We start from the raw sequence: 22,225 nt of genomic DNA, 5'->3' as shown, positions 1-22,225 counted from the left end.
GGCTCCGCACCGTATCATCAGAAAATTAACAGTGGGCGCGAATGTGGACGGGAGTCACAGAGAGCTCTTTGTTTCCTTTGTTGGGTCCTGATCTCGGTCTGCACCCCGACTGCGGGGATAATTTGAATATTTGGGATCGGTTTTTAGTGCTCTACGCCCCGTGTGAGCGCGCAACAGGTCATAAACAGGCAGGAATGTTCCTATTGGACGGCGTCCAGGAAGCCCCGACCATCTGGTTAGCTCTCCGAGGCTTCCAGCCTTTATGCTACATTTACTGTACGTATAAATGAGCGCATGTGGAATAGGCCCAGTGTGAAATGTTTTTTCCCCCCCAAAACCGCACCTTAAAGGGATAGTTCACCCCGATACCGCTCACGTGGTGTCATTTAAGTGTCTGGGAGTCAAAGTTGCCTAAAAAGGGCGACGTTAACACCAACTTTCTTTTTCAAATCCAGCCAAAACAGCCACTGCAGTCTCCTCAGTAGTGAGCGACGACATGAATGCTGGTCATGTTGGATAGTTTGACCAAAAACTTGAACCTGGTTTAGAAAACATAGAAATAAGTGGACGCGATAGGTGGGATTTATATTTGGGGGGCGAAATTCCGTCCTTTTCCCTCCCTCTTCAACTGGACGCGGCACTAATAGTCACTCTTCTAATCACCTGGCTACACTCCCTCAGACGTACTGTACGTGCACCAGGGCAGATCTTTCCACTGCCCCCCCTCCCTCCCTCCTCTCTCCTCTCCACTCACCCCGCCCCTACCCAATGCCGCATTACTCTTCTCTCCGGATGAAATACTCTCATCAGACCATGGACCATTTCTTCTCTCCTTTCCTCTGCCTCCATTCCCCTCTTTTATCACCCCCATCTTGACTGCTCAATATTTTCTCCCAGCCCATACACCCCCTCCTTTCCGACCCCCTCCGAACTCGCGCAAACTTATCATCTGCCCGTGAAACAGATCCATCACGACGTTAATCGCGGGTGATCGTGAAATGGCTCTTTATTAGCTGGTAATGCAACAGCTGGCGAGTCATTTGACTTAGTGTGCGCAACGCGGAGAGCAGAGACGCAGTCCGGAGGGACCTCTTTCAACTCTGGATGCCTTTTAAATAGAAAAATGTCAATCCACACAACCAAGGCCCCTGTGTTGTACCCAGTTATCCCTGTTACCCTGTTATTGTCAAGCCAGATTCCAGTGGGGAGCCCTTGCAGCAATATAATCATCCATAAATCTGAATGTTAGGACATTTAGCCCTCTGTTCACAGCATCCTGCAAATACATTTACTTATTTTCTAAAACTGACTTTTTCTTAAACTGTTCACATTCATTGAAATACAGAGGTGTGCTGGTACACACTGAGCCGCAGTCAAAAAATAAGTACCTTGAAATTAATATTTGAGTTCAGCTCAGATGCAACCAGAGCGTAAAAATGAATAAAATCCTGTTCTGTTCACTGCTCAGGGATTTGTGATATACATGACAGTGCCTGAACACTCATATCGCTCTCTGTCTCTCTCTCTCTCTCTCTCTCTCACACACACACACACACACACACACACACACACACACACACACACACACACACACACACACACACACACACAACACACATCAGCCGCTTCTGCAGCTCCTGCAAAACGTTTTCTGGCAGGCGCCGTGATAACGAAACCCACTCGTCTAGGAAAAGCGATGGCCTCTTTGATGGACGTTTACAAGGTGCACTGAACGCCGCACATGTGCGACCGCAGTAAACAGGATGGTAACCACGGTAACAATAACTCAAACAGCGCCTTGGCTTTGGTTTCGAGACATTAAAAAAAACAAAGTGACTCTTGGATGCGGGACAAGCTCTATTATGACTCTCTCAGACTTGCTTAGGTTTGGATAGAAATATGCGGCCAGAGCTGCGCTATTGTTTTGTAGGAGGCAGAAACATTAGGCAACACAAAAGGCTGATTTTCAGAGGTGCATGTTAAAGAAAAAAAAAAAGAACTGCGTGCAAACACGGTGCCAAAACATAAACACAGGCAAACGTACTTAATGACAGCACTTTGAACTGAGATATTTTGCAAAACCTTAAAAATTCCCCCAAATGGACTAGGCACACACACACAAACACACAAACACATACTGAATAATAAACGTCTTCATTACAAGTTAATGTTAATGTTCTGGAAAAAAAAAAAGGTGGCGATACTGCTGGCAACGAGGCGTGCAAAAACACACACAATCTTATAAAGTTCTGTAAATAAGCGACATTCAGGAGACCACATTAAGGTGATATTAATATTGCATCGGGAGGCCCAGTATAAATATTTGATCAGACACGCTTCGGGGCCTGGTGTGTGTTTACTACACGTCGTTGAGTCGACGCGAACATCAAGGATTTCTCTTTTAAGCGTTTTGGAGTTGAGCCTTTCCTCTGAAAACACGACTGAGAGCGGGCTCGCTCACACGGCCAATAAGACAAACACAGTGAAGGAATTTAAAGAAAAAAAGGGTGAAAAAATATAATAGGTTAGTCTTTGCAGGGAAAAGCCGAGCACAAGCAAAGGATTTTGCGGAGGGAAATAAGTTTGCGGTCGCTTGAGCGAAGCAGTGAGTGCTGGAGTAGCGTGCGCGATAAATTGCCCCCAACACCAAACATCGATATGCACATACATCAGTGTGCATGAAAAACATAACTTGCAGACAAAGTGGCAGAGAAAAACTACCATCTTTTTACCATTTGTTTATTTTTGTTTATTTATGTTCACATTCTCCCTTAAAAAACGACCTACAGTATTTTCTCCCGACGTCTAGTTTAAAACTCCACTAAATCCTGGAATCGCTGTCGGTCAATTTAATTTACAGATCAACTTGAACAACTGAAACGTGTCGCGCTGCACTGAACCATATACAGCCGGAAAGTTTTCACTTCGGACCGCAGCTCACGAGCTGCTTCGTGTGCTGCCCACATGTTGTCGCCCATTAGCCGGCGAAATCCCAGCATCCACTCCGTGCACTGAGTCAGACAGGGACCTTCAAAGGGATCGCGCATGCACACACACACACACACACGATTGAAAATGCAATTCCTTTTCAAGCCGCGGCAACCTCGCAAGTCGCGCGTTTGACAGTGGATGAGGAGTTCCTTCACCCCAAGATCAAAACAAGCAGTAAAAAAAAAAGAAAAAAGGACGAGGTGGGAAAAAAAAAGCAGCAAAAAGGACAGAAGGAGAGACACAAGTCTTGTAGCAGACGGCGGCGCCATGCTAACTCTTCCTTTTGTTGTCTCCCCCTCCGGAGTTGAATCGCAAAACACCAGAACAAGTGCGATGAAAAAGAAAGAAGCTGACAGGACGACGGGGTGGGGGTGGAGGGGTGAGTGGGGGTGTGGGGGGTGGGCTCTGGAAGTTGAAAAGGAAAAGTGAGAGCAAAGAAGAGGCTGATGCTGGGGGGAGAGGGGAGGGGGGGTGAGGGCCTTCAGAAAGGGGCCAGAGTGCGGCGCTCGCAACACTCAGACCACCACATTTATGCAGGAAGCAGGAGGGAGAGGTGCTTATTATGCGGTAGAACACAATGTGCAGGTCAGAGGAATCTCGATACGACTTTAAAAACGTCCATCTGAGGGGACCCGGTTCTGAATCTCTTTTTTTTTTTTTTTTTTGCATGCTGAAATCTCATTACGGGGCAACTTCCCCGGCCGAAGACGGGAACGTTTAAGAGTAAGAAGAATTTGCGGAAACCACGGAAGGGTTGTAAAAAGTCCGGTCGATCGTCCTAAAGTAACAAAAAACGTGGAGCGTTTGTTTTTTTTTCTTCCTCCGCGAGGCCAAGAAGAAGCTGAGAGGCGCCTCCGAAGCAGTTTCACGGCGATTCAGGAAGAGGCTCCTCGTGACGAGGCAGGAAGAGGAAGTGATGCGACGGAGAGGGAGAGCAGGGCGAGCGCCGGGTGTCACCTTCCGCGTCAGCCAGGCGATGATTGAGAAGGAAGCGAGAGGCAGATGAGAGAGGAGCGCCGTGCAAGGACGAGGGTGCGTGACGGAGGAGGAGAAAGAGGATGAAAAAGAGGAAGAGGAGGAAGAGGAGGGGGAAATAAGCGTGCAGTACTGACCTTGTGGCGAGGCTGACGGATGCGGCAGGAGGAGGAGGAAGTGTTGCGTTGTAAAGATGGGGAGAAAAAAGAAGAGGAGGAAGAAGGGGACAAGGAGACGGAGAAGGAGAGAAAGAAGAAGCGTTGAGTCTTTTTTTTGTTTTGTTTTTTTTTTTTTCAGCCAGGTGGATCGTCGCTCAACGACACAGTGAGACACAGTGAGACACCTGCAGAGAGACGGGCGCGGCCGAGCGGACAGGCAGACAGACAGTCACATAGAACACGGAATTAAAGTCGGGAATAAAGCAAGAAACGCACGGCAAAAAAAGCAAAAACTCCAGGAGAAAAATCCCTCAGGGACTTTTGAAAATAACTCTGAGGGCGATTGGACGAACCTTCCGTCTATCAAGCTGAAAGACACTGTGGCCATTTAAGTTGAAGTTAACTGTGACTTTGCAAAGGGGCCTCTTCTGCGTGCGAGGAGCCGATTGGCCGTTTGGATTGTCTATTCTTCGGCTGTGAGCTCGTCAAGACGGACCCCCCGCCCTCCACCCCCACCCCGACAACCAACGTTTACCACCAAACAGAGATGAAAACCGAGTGAGGGTTCGGGGGGGGGGGGGTTAAACCTCACTTCCTAAACCAATCGGCCGTGAAGGAATCGGACACAACAACTCTCGCCGTTTGATTGAACTGGCGGAGCCCCGAGAAAAACCTGGGGGTCGAGCCGATGCCTGGAAACACCGGCCAGGCTAATGATGCTTTTGCCGGAGACAAATCGTCCACTGCCGAACAATAACACACGCAACCGACTCCTCTAATTTCCCATTAGTCAGATTTATGCTCGACGTCTCGCTGAACCCCCCCCCCCCACTAACCCTGTCGATTTTTGTTTTTTTCCTCTTCCAGTTTGTTCCGTCAGCTTCCTCTCTCTCCTTCCTCCACGCTGATCCCTTCGTTCGGTTTCTTCCTCTCGCGTCTTATTGATTTTTTTTCTACTCCCTTCACCCCCGACCCCCACCACCACACCTTCCTTTCCTTTTCTCTCTCTCTTTTCTTCCCTCTGTTTTCCACTCCTCTGTCCAAATCCTTTATTTTGGCCATCAGGGCAGATTTTCAGCTCCATTTCCCCTCAGTGTGAAGTCACTCAGTCTGCTCCAATTACCGTCCTAGTTACTGAAATAAATAACCTGCTAGCGTTACAGCTGGAGCTGGAGAAGAGGCACAACCCTCCTTGTTTTTTTTGTTTTTTTGGTATGTGTGTGTTCAGTTTTGACCCTTGTTTGGCCCACATGTGATTCCTGTGTTTGTCGTGCCCCTGCTGCTTTCCTCCCTGCTTGCGTGATGAGAGTCAGCCACCGAGGTGCGAAGGCATCCTCCTCCCGGCCAACCTGCTGGCTGCGGGCCACCGCTCATAATTCACAGCAGTCAACTTAAAACCAGCATTGTAACACTTTATGTTTGGGAGTCAGCGCTGGCTGCTTTCAAAGAAGCCCTAAAGTTTATTGCGGGACCATAACTCGGCGCTGCCTGAACTCCAACTCGGTTACGGTCAGTGACGGGCCCGTTAGACTCAAGTGCCGCGCTGATAAATTTGTGCAGTTTGAAGCTCAAATAAAAACACGGAAACGGCCGAAAGCTGCGGGCAGCAACAAAGCCGGGCTATTTAATCGGGACTCGACCGAGAAATGTGTTGCATCAGGATACAAATGTTCCTCTTACTAATGATAATTTACTTGTTCTGCACAAACAAAATCTGTGCAATCTACAACAATCTAACAGTCTCAAAACTTCAAAAGAGTTTGATGATTTATTTTTATTATTATTTTTTTTTTAATCCCACCTGAACTATACAGAGAAATGCTGCAAAACAAAACAACACTGTTCGAAAGAACAGAGTTTACTCCATCAGCTAACAGCTCCAGCTGGCCACCATCGTTAATCATGTAAAATTGTCGGCTAAAGATGAGAAGGCTGTTAGGGTCCTTAATGACGGAGCGATTACTTTCCCAAACGAGCCCAACGTTAGTGGCTCTTGTTAACTGCATTATGCCTGAGCCCGAGCAGCAAAGGTCGGCCGAGGCGACGTCACTTCTGCCTCTTTGACGACTATTTCAACCCGACCGCAGTCGTTAGTTAGCCGGGGACACCCCCCCCCCCCCACCCCCACATCAAACATCTCACAGCTAAGCAAAACCTCACAGAGCACGTGGACGTACAGGCTATCATGTGACCTCGCGCCAACCACTTATTTCCCAGTAATGACCGTGCGCGGGCCAGCGAGTGAAAGGAGAAAGTCGCATGACTTCATAAAAAGCGATGCAACCTCATTATTTACAAGTTGCTCCTCCAAAAAACATAATGCGCTGGAGGTCAATTTATTGCGCTTTTAGTTTCCCGACAGCGGCCCGCAAAGTTCAGAACATCAAACGAGCGCCTATAAATCGCAAGGGGGAAAAAAAAAAAGGAGCTTTAATTTATTTGCGATCCAAACGCAAAGTGAGACGTCTCTCTCGGTTTTGTGGCATAAAACAGCCACAGAAATTCGCCGAGGTCGGAGTCTAAACGCTGCAGAGCTTCACCTCCGGTGTCTGTGGCCGTCGGCTGGACGACCAGATACACACACGCATACACACGCACACACACACAAAAGTTGTCATAAAGCCAAGAGTTCTAAAGTCAGCAGGTGCTGAATTATTGATCGTCTGGGTTTTTCTACTGGCCAGACAAATACACACACACACACACACACACACACACACACACACACACACACAGGGAGAAAATCACTGAATCTCCCTAAACTCGTTTGCAGCTATTAGTCTTCCAGTCCAGCTGTGAGACAGATAGAGAGCGATGGAGAGGGAAGTCGGTGTGGGCAGAGACCGCGTCAAGGAAGAAACCGGAGGAAGAGATTAAAGACAGAAGGCGTGAAAGGCTGAAAATCAAAGGCCTGGAAAGACAGACGGACGAGCCGGCGGCCGCTTTTCATGTTTGCAGACGTCTCTGATCCCTCGGATCCTCCGAAACAAACTTTACTCCCGCTGCACGCAGCCGCATATCACCTATTTCGGCGGTTTTGCAAATTGTTGTTCGGCCTTTGTCGCTAAAATACGCCGCCCCCCCGTATACCCGGCGACAAAATTGTCAACAAACAGGACAAACAGGCAGAGTTAGACAGAGAGAGTCATTAATAACAGGGACAGAAACAGGCAAACATGCAGGCAGACGGAATTGGATTATAAGGCTGATTTATTAATAAGGAAAATATTGTGAACAGAGGCACCAAAGTAGGAGGAAAACAGAAAAAAAGCAAATAGGAAGAACGTTAGTCAGAAACAGACAAATTAATTCAGTGAGCAGAGAAGAAATACAGAAGAACAGAAAAACACAGTGACCAGTGTCCAGACTGCTAATAAAAAGAAAAAGTGCGTTAAAGGTCTGCAAGTCAGGCATCCTTTGGCTGCAAGTGAAACAAAAGTGAAGCGCGAAAAAAAATAAAATATATATATATATATATATAAACAAAGAGACAAACAAACAAATAAATAAAAGACCAGAGGCGCTAAATGAAAGAGTTGCATCACTGACAGGAACGGAGGCTCAAAGAGTTTCGGGGCTGCAGCCTCTGGTGCCGAAGTGGTGCCCTGGATTTTTTTTTTTTCTCTGCTAAACTTTAGGGAGCAGTTTGGTTTTCTTTGTTTCAAGCTGCTGCACAAGAGACGGAGGGAAACGTCTGCTGTGTGAGGGTGTAATGGTGCAGAACAACACTCCAGGGTCGGGTGTTTTTCTTCTCTTCTTTTTTTTTATTTATTATTTATTTACAATCCCAACGAGTGTAACGAGAGTGGACGCTCAAGCAGGTGATGCAACTCTCCTGTGATTATTGGTGAAATCGGTCCCATGTGGAAAAGACTTGCAAATGAGCAACATTTTCAAGGGATTTAAATGAATATAGTAATAATTAAAATAAAAAAAGTCTCTCTTTTCTCTTTTTATGCATAATTTATGAATTGCATTAGCAAAGGAAAAAGAGTCAATTAGAAAGGTCAAGGCTGAAAATCATCTACTGGTGGATCAATAGTAAAAAAAAAAAAAAAAAATACAACTGTATCTTGTTTATTGAATTATATTGGTTTGATAAAATTCAAAACCTCACAGTTAATAAACTTTAATAATAAACAATAATTCAATGAGCATAAAGACATTGGACATTACGTCAATAATTGAATACACGCTGCACCATCGTTAGCGTCCTTGCAGTGTCAGCATTGATTTCAAATCATTCAGAGAGGCTCGTGGTTTTTCAACGCTGCCAGAAATTTCAATCCCAGTAAAACAACTTCTAACAAGCCAAAAAAGACTGTTTGGTCTCCAGTAATAACCTCTGCAGTGTTTTTAAGGCTCCGCTACCGACGGGGGCGACTGCTGAGGTCAAACTTGTCCATCAAATCAAACCCCCTCGAAGAAAAAAACAGTAAAGAAAACTCTTAAATATCTTTTCCACATGTTGCCGACTGAGTTGGTCGACCCCCCACCCCGACCCCCTCCCGCGACGAGCAAGGTGAGATTGGTCGTGCTGACGGGGCCACCAGCCACTCACGTGCCAAGATAGTCCCACATCAGCCCCCCCATTGGCTGCTGAGAGCCGCTGAGGGGCGGGCTCTGTTTTCTGGACTGCTGGGAGCGCCACAGGTGGGAAGCGGAAGGGTTTCTAGGGGGGGCGATGGGGACGCACACGCATACGCAACACGCTCACGCAAATGGACAGGGGTACAGCAAGTTTATGAGCACGCACCCGCACACGCACACGCACACACACACATGTGAACGAGGGACATATGGCGGAGGAAATAACGATGAAGTGGGAGGAGAGAAAGGGGGGAAAGACGGGAGAGGGAAGGGGTGAAAAAATGGAAAACTAGCAGATTAGTCGTGAGGAGAGGATTAGCGCAAAGTCTGAGGATTTGTAGCTTCAATCTGAGTGGAAAACAGTCTGAGCGGAGGTTCGTCTCAGATCAGCCAGTTTGACTTCTGATTCAGATCGAACAGCAGAGAGAGACGCTGTTATTCCTTTTTTTTTTTAAATCGAATATATATTTGTATTAACTGGCACACCAGATGGAAGACTTCCTAAATCCATTATCCATCTGCTTTAAGAGTCCGCAGAAAGCGTTTGGAAAACACGTGAGAAGAACAAATAAATAAAACCTGACGATTTCCCTCTCACCTCTCCAACTCGTGGATCTTTTTCTCTTTGTCGTTCTTCTCATTCTCCGTCTCCCTGAGGATCTCCAGGAGCCGCTCCACCTCGGACTGGGCCTTCCCAGCATCCTCCCTGTGCTGGGCCACTTCCTGCTCCAGGCAGGATATGCGCTCCGAGAGTTCAGCGCTGGCCTGGGAATCTGCCGCCGCGCTCTGCGCCTGGAACAGAAAATTAGTTATTATAAATAAACGGAGTGAAAAGCCGTCGAAATGAGGTGACCGCCGCGCCGTGGCGGCGAGCGAGGCCGTGGCTGTAAAAAAAAAAAAAAGGGATGAGCCAATAACAACATCCACGACGAGGACGCCTTGGATGGACTTGATGAGAATGACAAAGTGTACGGGAGGAAAATTGGCCTCCGCTTGATTGAATTACATCCACAGAGCAGCGTTTAGGGGACCAGGCGCAAGATGTGTGTATTTTTCTAATGCGGTCCTTCCATAGAAGCAAAACACCAGGTAGGTTGGGCAGCGTTTTTGAAAAACAGACTTTACACATAATGAGGCCTCATCATCTCTGAATAAAACACACATAATGTATTTAGGTGTGAAGGTTGCAGTGGAGCGAATCCAAAGTAGGCAAACACGTTCCCTCAACGACTCAACAAACTAAATAACATCTGTTTAGCCGTCTCATTCAAAAAGATGATCTATTTCTGATGCTATTCACAAAGAAATACTCTTGCTACGGTAAATACATATTTCATATCAGGAGCAAATATTGCAAATTTTACTCACATTACCTCAGAATAGTTTTATTTATTTGTACTGCTTAAAATTCCCATACTACACCTACTTCTAGATCTGAAGCAGTAATTAAAGAAAAACTAAAGGAAAACGTCCACACATCTCCAGAAAATGGCCTGATTAGCCCTCTGTTTACAGCCTCCTGGACAAAGTATTTTGAGCATCCTGCTCATGCTGGTCAGTTGCTTCCACAGGATTTGGCGGGAGAGAGAAACAAGCTAGTCTCGGCAGACGTATCACCGAGTACCCTTTGTGACATCACACAGTGCCGATTTACAAAACGCTGCGTTTCAGCCGTTGCTTTTGGGGAAAATGGAGGACGGATTTGTCTCAGTTCACGGAGCAGCTGGACTCCTGCCGTTGCCAGAAAAAGTTTGATAAAACAAATTCCTCATAACGTGGGACCTTTAATCGCTTAATTACGTTGTTTTGACTCTAAATTGTCCACTTTGCCGGATCGGTAATGCGGATTCGGGGACAGCGTTCGCACGCACACAAATCACATCTATGCACCCAAGGCCGTGCGAAAATGAAGGGGGGAAATGAAGCAGATTTGCAGCCTATGTCGCTCCAGAGCTTCAGAGGGGACGTGGATCACTCACACAGAGACAAACGGCACGAAACAAAGAGAGAGAAGAAAAAAAAAAAAAGTTCTAACCAGCTCGGAGGTTAAAACAGCTGCATGCGATTCCCAGAAGCAAATGTTGCTCTTGGGACGGACTGACTGTGTGTGTGTGTGTGTGTGTGTGTGTGTGCGCGTGCGGGTGTGCGTGCGTGTGTGTGTGTGCCCTGGTCACACAATTTATAAAACCTATTAGTCTTGGAAGGTCACATCAGTTTGCACAGTGCTGGATGTGGAGAAGAAATGTTTTGGTGTCTAGTGATATTATAAGAAGATCTGGAGGAGGAGAGCAAGGAGAAAACGTCACACACGGAGTCAATCGGTTCACACACACGCGCACGCGCACACACACACACACACACACACACACACACACACACACACACACACACACACACAGATCAGTTCAGAATAGATTCCAGCATTTCTTTTTTTTTCCTTCTTCTTCTTCTCCGCGACCATTGTAAAAGGAAAGAACTCAAAAATAAATGTGAAGAGAGACGAGAGAACCACCAGAGATCCGCCCACACACACCCACACACACAAGACACGCACACACACATTACATATGTGTAAGGCTGTCAGCACGCCGTCTCGCACGCGGTTTTACGAGCTGCCGCCTGCGAGAGAAAGAATAATGTGACACGCAAACGCCGTGAGAGTCAAGCCGATCCGAGTCTATTTTTATAAACTACAACCGTCCCGTATTTCACACAACTTGAACTTCATTTAAACAAAAAGTAAAACAAAACTGCCTCTCCGAACCTTCTTGAGCTTGTTGTCCAGTTTGACGCATTCCTCTTTCTTCTGCTCCAGGCTGATCTCCAGGCTCTTCAGCCGGTTGTCCTTCTTCAGGGTGGACGAGGCCAGAGAGGAGGCCTTCTCCTTCAGGTCCAGCACCGAGGTCTGAAACAGCCGAGGGACGGAGGGAAAGGATGAGGAAGGAAGGAAGATGAGGACAGCAGCATCCTCAAGCTGCACTGGTGGCAGCCAGGGAATTATTTCAGTTCCCACACCTTAGATATGAGCACCTCAGTAAAAAAAAAATATATATATATATATATATATATATATATATATATATATATAAATGAACATATGTGAGAAAAGCCTTCAAACCAATTGCCAGCCTGTCCTCCCTTCACCAACTTTTCCCATGACGTTTCTCTTCTCTCACTCTTCCAGCTCCATCCATCCTTCCATCCCTCCTCTCTTCTGTTCCTTTCTGGTCTTTCGCTCGACGCAGCAATACGCAAAACACCCAGACGTGTAATTTTACCCTTGACTGACAATAACCAACCCTGGAATATGGATGGTCGTCTTTGACTGGGCTTTTGGTTTGGTCGGAGGGGGGAGGGGCCGCCGCCGCTGCCGCCACTTCTATTTAGGCGCGCATACATGCAGACACACATAGTTTGAAGGGGGTTTCAAGGAAGGTTTTATGAGACCACGGACACTAAGATTAGTTGAAGAGTTTAAAATGACATAAGAAGCATTCAGGACTTTATGGTACCGCGCGTTTCCTTTTACTATATTTTTATTTTATTTTATTGGGCATATATATTTTATCCTCTTTGCCGTTCTAACATACTAATGCACGCTGGCTGCGAGAGAACAAACTGCTGAGCTCAGCTCGGCACAAAATGGAAAGGCAGGATGAAAGAAAAAACAAAGAGGGGCTCAATTTGCTTCAGCAGCACCTCAAGTGGCAAGACCTGGTTACTACTTCTCCATTGACCAATACTAAACATGAGCATCAGCGTGTGTTTAGAGCATTTAAACTGTCAAAAACATTTAAATAAGGTATTTAAATGCCAATTTTGCAAATACTACGACGCACATTTTCACTCCTGTGGGATACTAGACCAAGAGTTTGAGCTACAACAACAGAAAAACATACAACTTATTATCAATTTTATTGATTGGACCTCCACTGTCGAGGCGGTCGTTTGTCACTCGCTCAAGGAGCCAAAGTCTAACCTCAGGACAAGCTTCACAGCCCAACTAACTGTTTCCAAATGGAAAATGTCTTGGAAAAGTTTGCCTGTGGCGATAATTCAAGCCGGTAATAAGATAATAAGTCGGATGGACTTCTGGCGAGGCGCTACTCTGCGTGACATGCTGAGCTAAATCTGATTTAGAAGCTCCAGACATCAGATTTAGCTTTGCGCTCGACTTCCAGCTCCGTTCGACTTGAACCCACATGTGAACGGAGAAAACCTCCAGCACCTCGGCACGTTCAAACCAAAGCCATCCGACTTGCTGCAGGATTAATAGAGGGGCCTAAAATTCTTTGTCTACCACTTCCTGTCTCTGTCTGCGCTCTCACAGGATAAATCACAGAGCGAGAAGATCTCATCTCCCATCGCCGTTTTTTTTTAAGTGTTTTGTTTTTGTTTTAAGTCGAGGGCACGCAGCTGTGTATTGTTGTTGTCCTCCACTTGGAAAGATCTCCGGGAGAATCCGGGGGATTTTTATCCTACAGTGTTCCATGAATCACATCCTCCATGACGGAGACGCACACAGCCTGTGTTTTTCTTAGCGTACACTGCGAGGGATGGACCGGCGTGTTTTTTCACGTGCGTGTCCTCCGTACCTCGCGGTCGGCCAGGTCGGCCTGCAGCTGGGACACCTTCTCCCGGAGATCCTTCAGCTCCTTCTTGCTGGACTCCACCTCCTCCCCCTTCTCCCGCTCCTCCTTCTCCCGCTGCTCCTTCAGTCGCTCGATGATTCGCTCCTGGCCATCAGGAAGAAGAAAAAGAAGAAGGAGAAAAAAAAAGATGCCCGGATGTCACCTAATATCGAGTTTCTGTACTAATAAGACAGGCATTAAAGTTTATGTACATGGCAGGATTGACAGGATCTAGCAGCCAGGAGTCATTTTAGACACCTAACAAGGTCTGGCTCAAAGTGTGAAACTCACAACCACTAAAAACTCTGTATGTGCTCGCAATTTATAGAAGGACACTGGTGCCAGATCAGTCCAGAGCAGCGAGGTTCACACACACATGCTGTCATTATTGCGTCGTAGCTCTATTAACAATTAACTATTAACATTATTGTCATTATCATCATGATCATCGTTATTGTTATTGTTAGTATTATAATGATTTTACTACGCAGTGACTGTTTATACAAGTATTTAATGGAAGACCTCAGTTCATTTTAGTCTGATTTTTATGTGTGTAGTTTGTTTTTTGGTTAATTTTACAGGCAGCAAATCACGAAAGATACAATCACAAAAAAAATTCTGAGAAGAAGAAGCTGCATGATTTGAGCACGTAAGATAAAATGAAATAAAATTGTCACTGACTTCATCCTCTGGGATGCTAGCAGACAGCTGCGCCGAGCCACTGAAGAGCCCGACCGGTAATTTATTCTTGCAACATAAATCTCTCAGTGTCTTTTCTAAACATCGTGACACTCTTGTTTTCAGAGCACACAGCCTTTAAACCTATACCGCTGGCCAAATATTTGAAAAAAAAACCAAAAACTCTCCTGGTCCAAATAAACCTTTGAGAGTCGACTTGACTGTTTGACTGTTTTGGGAAGCCCTCGTGCTTTTTCACCCGCCTGTCGTGAAAAACGCATCCCACCGCATAAGGACATTGAGCAAAGGCCCAGTGTGCGTTATTTTAAGGAATCTTTTGGTCCGGACTGGAATGATGCAATATTTTGTATTAACAGATTCCAGCTGCGGTCATGTATCATTAATATAAAAAGCAGGTCTGTTTGAAATCAAGAGGTTCAGTGGTGTCATTTTGAGATATCTGCGTTTATGAAATGCTCAGATTTAGGAGTAAACACCGCCCCCTGTTGGTAAAAAAAAAAAAACCCAAAAAAACAGGGGCCTGACGTCCTCAACACAATACTGCCTTTTCAATTTGTTGTGTTTTGCTCATTTTCCTGGGGAGATGGGGGGTGCAGTGAGTGCAGTAGAATCCTAAATCATGTTCAGAACAGTGTGAGAAGAAAGTGAGTCGCATCCAAAGGCAACAACGACGGGAGAGTGAAGGAAAGGCTCACGAGATGGATGTGAGTGAAGACCGCAGTCGTGGGCCAACACTCACACATTGAACCGACACCCTGGATATTAATCAATGGACAGTTAATGGCCCGTTTTCCTGTGTGTGCAAGTGTGCGCGTGTGCGTTCAGGGAATAAAGGCAAATCGGAGTCTAATCACGACCGAGGCCCAACTGTGGCGCAACAAATCATAAAAAAGAAATTCTCGTCCTCATGCTTATTTGCTTTGGTATCCCGGCGGTAACAAGAGGGGTTGTTGGTTCCAATCCCACGAGCCGGAACATTTTAACTCAGCAGACCTGGGGGTTCCTACCTTTTTTTTCCATTAGTGCTGGGCATCGAAATATTTAATAATGAGACAGCAGATGTGATTACTGGTTAATTTCCGCTCATGCAGAGTCGTGTGGTTATGTAGTGGGTGGTCGTGTACGTGTGTGTGTGTGTGTGTGTGTGTGGGAACCTTCTCGGCCAGGGCCTCCTCCAGTGTTCCCAGCGCTGTGTCTGTGTTTGACGTGTCCGTCTGCAGAGACTTGACTCGGTCTTTCAGGCCGCCCAGCTGCTTTTCTTTGTCCCTCAGCTGGTCCTGCAGGTTCTCGATCTGCACGGGAAAGCAGTGGTTACCCTCCGTCCACATCTTAACTGAGCTGAAACACGTGCACGAAGGCAGCCTGCAGCAAGAGCCTGAGTGCAGGAGAAGTGCTCATGGATGCATGGATGGATGGATGGATGGTTGAATAGATGTGTTTGAAGGAAATAGAAAATAATGGAAATCCCATAAACCGCAAAAGCAGCATTTTCTAACAAAAGGAACATTTTATTCTATACCACATGTGCTTGCTTCACAAATGCTTCAAAAAGCTTTTGCTAACTGATAGTTATCTCCTTCCAAGTGTGTGAAATGCTTGACAGGAAAGCCAGCATATTTGCAGGAGGCTGCAAACACAGGGGTGAAAATGCTATTTTCTGGAGGCAGTTTTTCCCCTGACTAATTAATCACTCAAAGCTGCTCCACTGGACTCTGATGATTCCTTCCCTTTTCCAGGCTTCACAGATAATCTCTCACGACTGAGAGGCGCAGTGTCAAACACAAACATTCTCACTTTTCTTTTCCTCCTCTGGGCGCCCCCCGAAACTCACTCACTCCTCTCTCGCCCCTTCACCTCTATCCGCCCCCCTCCGTTCTCCCCCCACGGTGACTCGGTGGCAGATTAATTTTCTGTTAAAACAAAAAAATCAGCAGAAACAACTGAAGGCCTTTTGCTGTCTCTCCCCAGAGCCATCATTGAGTTGCTGTGCTTGTGTGTGTGTGTGTGTGTGTGTGTGTGTGTGTGTGTGTGTGTGTGTGTGTCTGACTGTGTGAATCAGAGATCACAGGCGAAGATAAGGAGCTCTGTCAACTTTGTGGTGTTAATTAAAAAGAAAAGTGGGTGGAATTAAAAACAAAGAAATGAGGGGAAAGGGACGGCCACAGGAGGCTTGAGTGAGGCAATGTGTGTGTGTGTGTGTGTGTGTGTGTGTGAGAGAGAGAGAGAGAGACAATGTGTGTCTCCCTCTCCTTCACAATTTGTAGCAAGACAGGAAGTTGAGCAACTGACAACCTTTCATAAAAAGAAATCTACGGAAAGTCAGATTGGCATGTAACCTCTGCCTCCGCTGCAGATAACACGCATGCACGCACACACACACACACACACACACACACACACGCACACACACACACACACACTTTTGCAGAAACACTCAAGATTTTCGGTGTGTGTGTGTGTGTGTAAAACGTAAAACATTTTCAGCACCTCATTAATCAACTGCTCACCTGACAGCTTGACTGACATCTTGTCGTGACACACACACACACACACACACACACACACACACACACACACACACACACTTGACATTGAGAGGAAGAGAAACTTTGAATCTGTCTTCACTTTTCCGAGATTGACACACTGCTGGATGACACACACACGCACCACAAACACACACACGCACACACGCACACACACACACACACAGACACACGTACAGATTACTCCGCCGTGCAGCGCAAACGCGCTAGCAAAACAATAACCGCCTCGACGCTCCCCTCCCTGTGATGTTCCTCGCGCAACGGGCGAGCGCCGCGTCGAACAACAAAGCGAGGAGGATGATGGGAGATCAGACGGGCGCCATTAATTGAACCCGACAAATCTTCCTCCTCCGCGCGACGAAGGAGGAGGAAGAAGAGGTGGACGGTGGAAGGAATGACGGAGACACAAAGAGTTTTTGTGTGTCTGTGTGTCTGTGTGTGTTTAATTCCTTTTTCCATATACAGAGAGATGAGAGGAAGAGGAAATCACGACGTGCTGATTGGATAATGGCGGAGTCGGCGCCGTGTCTGTTTCCCCCACTCAGACGCCGGACTGTATTCTATTTGAAGACACCCGGGGTCATCATTTATTGAACAGGGGGGGAAGCTCATTAGTATGCAGCTGATTTTCCAACGCCACGTGTCTCTCTCTGCCCCTCCTCCCCGCTTTATCCCTGTCTGCCTGATTGTCTCCAGCAATTAGCCGCGCGCGCTCCTCCTTTATTCTGCTCCCCAATGTGTTTAAACCGGACAGCGCGCTGCGCTTTTTCCTGAAGCGGGAGAGCAAATGGCTGGGAAATTTTCAAACAGGCTGCATGTTTTCAGGCTGTGTCAACTCGTCCGAGACGTCCGTCGGTCCGAAAACCGCACTGCAGCGTTACACAACGTCAAACAAACCGCGCGTCAAAGCTGAACTTACATGTCAGGGTCTGAATTTTCCATTAACGTAAGAAAAAAAACCCCCCAAAAAAACAATTTATATCCAACAAGTTCACTGGTATCATATTTGGTGTCAATTGTAACAAGAGTAAACTGTATTAAAATGCATTATTTTTCTACACACTAAATCACAAATAAATCACGAATGTGGCATTAAAGTTTGTTTTGACTTTTTCCATGGGCCCTTTTATTTTGCCAGTAATGATGCGGTCACCGCAGCTGCGGCCGACTGTCAGAGATGTCTGACTTTTCTGCACTTGCTTGTCATACATCGTGCAAGACTCGGGGGTTCTTGACAGGCCCTCTTCCAAATATCCTGCCAAAGCCTGCCTGTTTCAATGAGAACGTGTGTGTGTGTGTGTGTGTGTGTGTGTGTGTGTGTGTGCCAGAGAGCCAAGTTCGGAGCAAAAGCCCGAACATTAATCTATCTGACAGCGCTGCTATTATTATGCACACCGAAGTACAGAGAAGTGGCCACAAATATGCGGCGGACCAGCGCGAGACTGCGTGCACGTACAGTGCACTGCGCGCTCAGTTCATCCCTCTGCCTCGAGCCTTCGTCGACTTGTCAGGTTTCAAGCCTAAAGCTGTCCTGTGCTGCCATCCAGCGGTCATCATGCCGTATTACATAATGCGATCTGACGGATTCACGTTTCAGTGGTTTGCATGTAAAGCGCATTACATCTTGATTTAAAAAAACAAAAACAAAAAACAAACAAACATATATTTCGACATGTTAAGATTTTTCATACCCATAAAATTTTGCTGCGTTTCCACTGAGTGTGTCCTGCCCTACCAGCCAAAATTTTGGACACACTATCAAATGCAATGTTTTTTCTTTATCTTTAGTACTTTCAACACTGCAGATAGATACTGAAGACATCAAAAAATGAGCAAGATATATGTAAAATTGCAGCAAAGAAAACACAGTAAATAACTCGGAATATGTTTATTATGAAAAGCTTTTTAAATATAAAATGTGTTTGACTTATTTTACACTTTTCCTACATAATTCCGTGTGTGTTCCTGTGTAGTTTTGATGCCATCAGTGAGAAACTGCTCATACTGCTTAACTAGTCATAAGAATGAAAGGAAAGACATTAAATTCACAGGGTGTGTCCAAACCTTTGTTTGTGGTAGTGTACGTCTCCACTGTCTCACCTTCTTCTGCAGCACGTTGACTTTGCGCTCCTTCACGTCCAACATGTCCTTGAGGTCGGAGATCTCCCCCTGCTGGGTGCTCTTCTCCTCTGTCACCTCCGATATCTGCTGGCTCTTCTTGGAGAGGAGGGACTCCTTCTCCTCCAGACGCAGACGGAGGGCATCCACCTGTGCGCACACACACAAACACACACATACACATGGGACACATTGAAATCCAGAAAATAATCATAATTAGATTTTTTTTTTTTTTTTAAACCAAAAAAACAAGGACATAATTCGTATCCAATTTGTGACTCTACCTCAGTCTGCAGTATAGCGGCCCGCTGCTCCTTGGCGGTGAGCGACTCCTTTAGGACGTCCACGTGCTGTTTGCTGTCAGAAAACTGGTTGGTCAGAGTTTCCAGTTTGGTCCTGAAGGCCAGCAGCTCGCTGTCTTTCCGGCTCAGGTCCTGCTTCGCCTGTTCGACCTGAATGTCACACACACACGGCCACAAAAGAAGTTGATTGGACAGGATGTGGCAAAAGTGAGGTACATGTTAGGACAGAATACAGTTTGCTGCATGCTTTTCTAGGTGAGAATCTAATCACAGCAGAAGGTGTAGGGTCTAGTTAGCTGCAGAACACGAGATGTGTGTCAGTAGCTGCTACTGTGTCCATCTAAGATCAGGAAGGTGTGATTATCATTACCACAGCTGCCACGGGTTTAGGATGCAAGAGCAAGCCTTCATTTGAAATAAAACTACTGGAGCATCTCTGCTGGAGATTGCAAACAACGCTGGCTAAATATCTAAATATCCCTTTCTCTGGAGCGCTGCAGAAGTTTGGGTGATTAACCGTTGAACGGAGGCTTTGCTGAACTCCAGCTTTAGATATACCATTTTGAAAACTGGTGTAACGTGTGTGGGACTTTTTTAAACGTTAAATAATGCAAGGACGGACCGACGCCCGGCGGAAAATATCAGTCACACAGTTTAATGAGCAAACCTCAGGCCGTCGCTGAGACCGAGCCGCTCGTTAAAACAGACACCTCATGCAGGAGGGAAGTTCAGGCTGTTAGAGAAACGCAGGCTGCAGCACAGCTACAGAGTTCAGCACGCGGAGACAACCACGACTGGCAGAGGCAGCCACAGGTCTTGGAGCAGGAAGGTGCGGGTGAAGACCTCCTGACCTCCTGACCTGCAGGTCTGCACAGGATCTCTGTGGAAAACAAAAGCTTGTGGTTGCAGTGGCTGCAGTAGAGGCGGTTACGGTTGCCCTTTGCCGTCTGTTACACTCGTGGCCGCACTGGGAGTCTAGTCAAGCAGTAGCCAGCAGCCGCGGGGGAGAGGAAAGATCCAGAAGAGAAGCTACGAGAGCGAGAACACAGAGGCGCCTCTCTTACTGCCGCCGCCTCCTGCTGAAGCTCATTGGCTCGTTGCCTTAGCTCCTCCTTCTCTGACTGGCTTTGGCTGAGCTCTTCCTTCAGCTGCTCAACCTGACAGGAGAGGAGGGCGTCGCCGTAACCGGAGAAGATAAAAAAATCTTTTAAAATGATGAGGACGTGAGAGTTGCCCCGTGTACATTCAAGCCTGCAGGCGGTGCAGCGCCACATAGTAGTAGGTCATTTATATATTTAAGCATTCTGGGATCTTTTAACACAGGGGTGGGCAAGCTATGGCCCGGGGGCCATATGAGGCCCGTTAAGCTTTTTAATCTGGCCTGCCGGAGAAATAGTAATAGTAATAAAATAGCTGTGTTTCATCAATTCTTTTCAGTGTTTTAAGAGTCATTTCAATAAAGAGTTAAATACCGTGGCGCTTCAAAGACACATACTGTATTATGTTGTAGCGCTTTTGTTCATTTTCAATTGACATGGTAGCACATGTTTTCTACACATATCCTATGATATATTTTTTCTCCTACGAGGTGGATGCCCAAAACACTGCATCCATCTGCTCCTCCTCCAGCCCCTATGGCAAATGTTAGAACCCATTGTGGCCCCACCAGTCAAAAAGTTTGCCCACTCCTGTTTTAACATCTTTAATAACTATTAAACCCTGACATGTTGTGTGTATTATTCTATTCCAAAACTATTTGAATCATATCATCAATAATCAAATCAAACAAAAAGAGATAAAAGTGAGGAAAAGTAGGTAAAAGCTACTGAAATGAAAGCTACTGAACGCAATCATTGCAATTAAAAAGCGTGATTGTCCTGTTTCCCAGCATGAAAAAACATGAAAAACAAGAAAAACAGTCAACAGCAAGGCAAAAGTATGTGTGTGCCTGTGCGCGTGCACGTGCACGTGCACGTGCATCCATCACCTTGTTTTTCATGAACTTGGAGTGGGATCTGTACACCTCCATCTGTTTGATCTCCTCCTCCCGCTCCTCGCTGCTCAGAGCGCCGTTGGACTTGAGCATGTTCACCTCCTCCTCCAGCTCCCTCAGGCCGCGCTCCATCGAGCTGATCTTTGCGTCCTGACGGCACATCGACATGCTCACGGTGAGACGGCGGGGCGGGCCCCCAAGAAAACACAGCCAGATAATAAATAACAGATTCCTTCAGGAGTTTTTGCGATGGATTGAAAATCAAATGGAGTCCATGTGCGGGGCAGCGTCAGCTGGACTGAAATTAATTAGTTTGTCTCCGACATGGCAACGTTCCTGCTACGTAATTTGTGGTGTTGTGGATGTTGTGGTGCTTGTGTTGAATTTCCAAACATGCAACACATTAAAATGCTCAACGGAAGTTAAACGACAATGACAGGAGACACGTGTACCTTCATTTCGATGACGGTCTGCAAGGCCTTGGTCTTGGTGGACTCGGGAGCTGCTTCGTACCTCCTGTGCAGCTCCTGAGGGACACAGACACCGCGGCGGTCAGCAGGGCACAGGGGGTGAAGGTGGAGGGAGGGATGAGCAGGGTGAGGAGGAAGGGGAGGCGGAGGAGGGGAGGGCCGGGGCCCGGGGGAAAAGGTGATGGGCGGCGGCGGGTAGGGGTGGCGGCTGGGCTGGACGGCGGGCGTAGGCCTCGGGGTGGGCACGGGGAAGGAGGGCGAGCGCTGGAGGGAGGGGGCGAGCACGAAGGAGGGGTGGTGGGGGGGGCAGGAGGAGGGGAGGAGGACGGGGTGGAGGGAGAGGCGGTGGGACGACGGCGAGGGCTTGGGGAAGGAGGAGGCGAGCGGGTGGCCGCGCGAGTGGAGGGGAGGGGGCCGGAAGGGGGGAGAGACGTGGAAGGGGGGAGGGATGGGGACGGGCGGCGAGGCGGGGAGGAGGTGTTTCCCTCTCGGCGGGCCTCTCATCCTCCACGGGTCCATCCTGCCGTCCCACATCCTCCAGACCGAGAGCAGCGCCGAGAGCCGCGCTCACAACCGCTGCAGCCTCCAGCACTGACACAATCTGACAGCCTGAGTTTGATTTAATCAGCACGCAGTTTAGCAGGCTTCAAAATCTGAATGTAATCTTAGGCTAAAAAAGTCAGGCTGAAGTAAACAAAAAAAAAATCTAGCTTTTCGGCCGCAAGTTGCCTAAAAAATGCAGAATAATTAACATT

The 22,225-nt window shown here is 47.0% G+C and overlaps 1 protein-coding gene across 8 annotated transcripts in view; it reads right to left on the bottom strand.

Moving 5' to 3' along the window:
- The window catches only part of LOC142890870 (ELKS/Rab6-interacting/CAST family member 1-like), a 112,459-nt gene that overhangs the window by 63,459 nt on the left and 26,775 nt on the right, over positions 1-22,225 (bottom strand). For 4 of the 8 annotated variants that reach the window (XR_012927144.1, XM_076030173.1, XM_076030172.1 and 1 more), the window contains 10 exons: positions 21,453-21,527; positions 20,995-21,150; positions 20,072-20,164; positions 18,990-19,157; positions 18,688-18,855; positions 15,199-15,336; positions 13,310-13,450; positions 11,479-11,619; positions 9,313-9,506; positions 4,104-4,115 (listed from right to left, as the gene is read on the bottom strand). Coding sequence is in view for 6 of the 8 variants with exons in the window: in XM_076030173.1 (XP_075886288.1) it covers positions 4,104-4,115; positions 9,313-9,506; positions 11,479-11,619; positions 13,310-13,450; positions 15,199-15,336; positions 18,688-18,855; positions 18,990-19,157; positions 20,072-20,164; positions 20,995-21,150; positions 21,453-21,527 (1,286 nt within the window). In the remaining 2 variants the exon portion in view is untranslated. The remainder of the gene's footprint in view (positions 1-4,103; positions 4,116-9,312; positions 9,507-11,478; positions 11,620-13,309; positions 13,451-15,198; positions 15,337-18,687; positions 18,856-18,989; positions 19,158-20,071; positions 20,165-20,994; positions 21,151-21,452; positions 21,528-22,225) is intronic. The other 4 variants (XR_012927145.1, XM_076030175.1, XM_076030174.1 and 1 more) reach the window with 3 other exon arrangements.

This window comes from Nelusetta ayraudi, unplaced genomic scaffold, assembly GCF_046127955.1.
Source record: "Nelusetta ayraudi isolate G7.1 ecotype Tasmania unplaced genomic scaffold, CSIRO-AGI_Nayr_v1 ptg000027l, whole genome shotgun sequence".
Taxonomy (NCBI): domain Eukaryota; kingdom Metazoa; phylum Chordata; class Actinopteri; order Tetraodontiformes; family Monacanthidae; genus Nelusetta; species Nelusetta ayraudi.
This window is presented reverse-complemented; position numbering and strand designations above follow the sequence as displayed.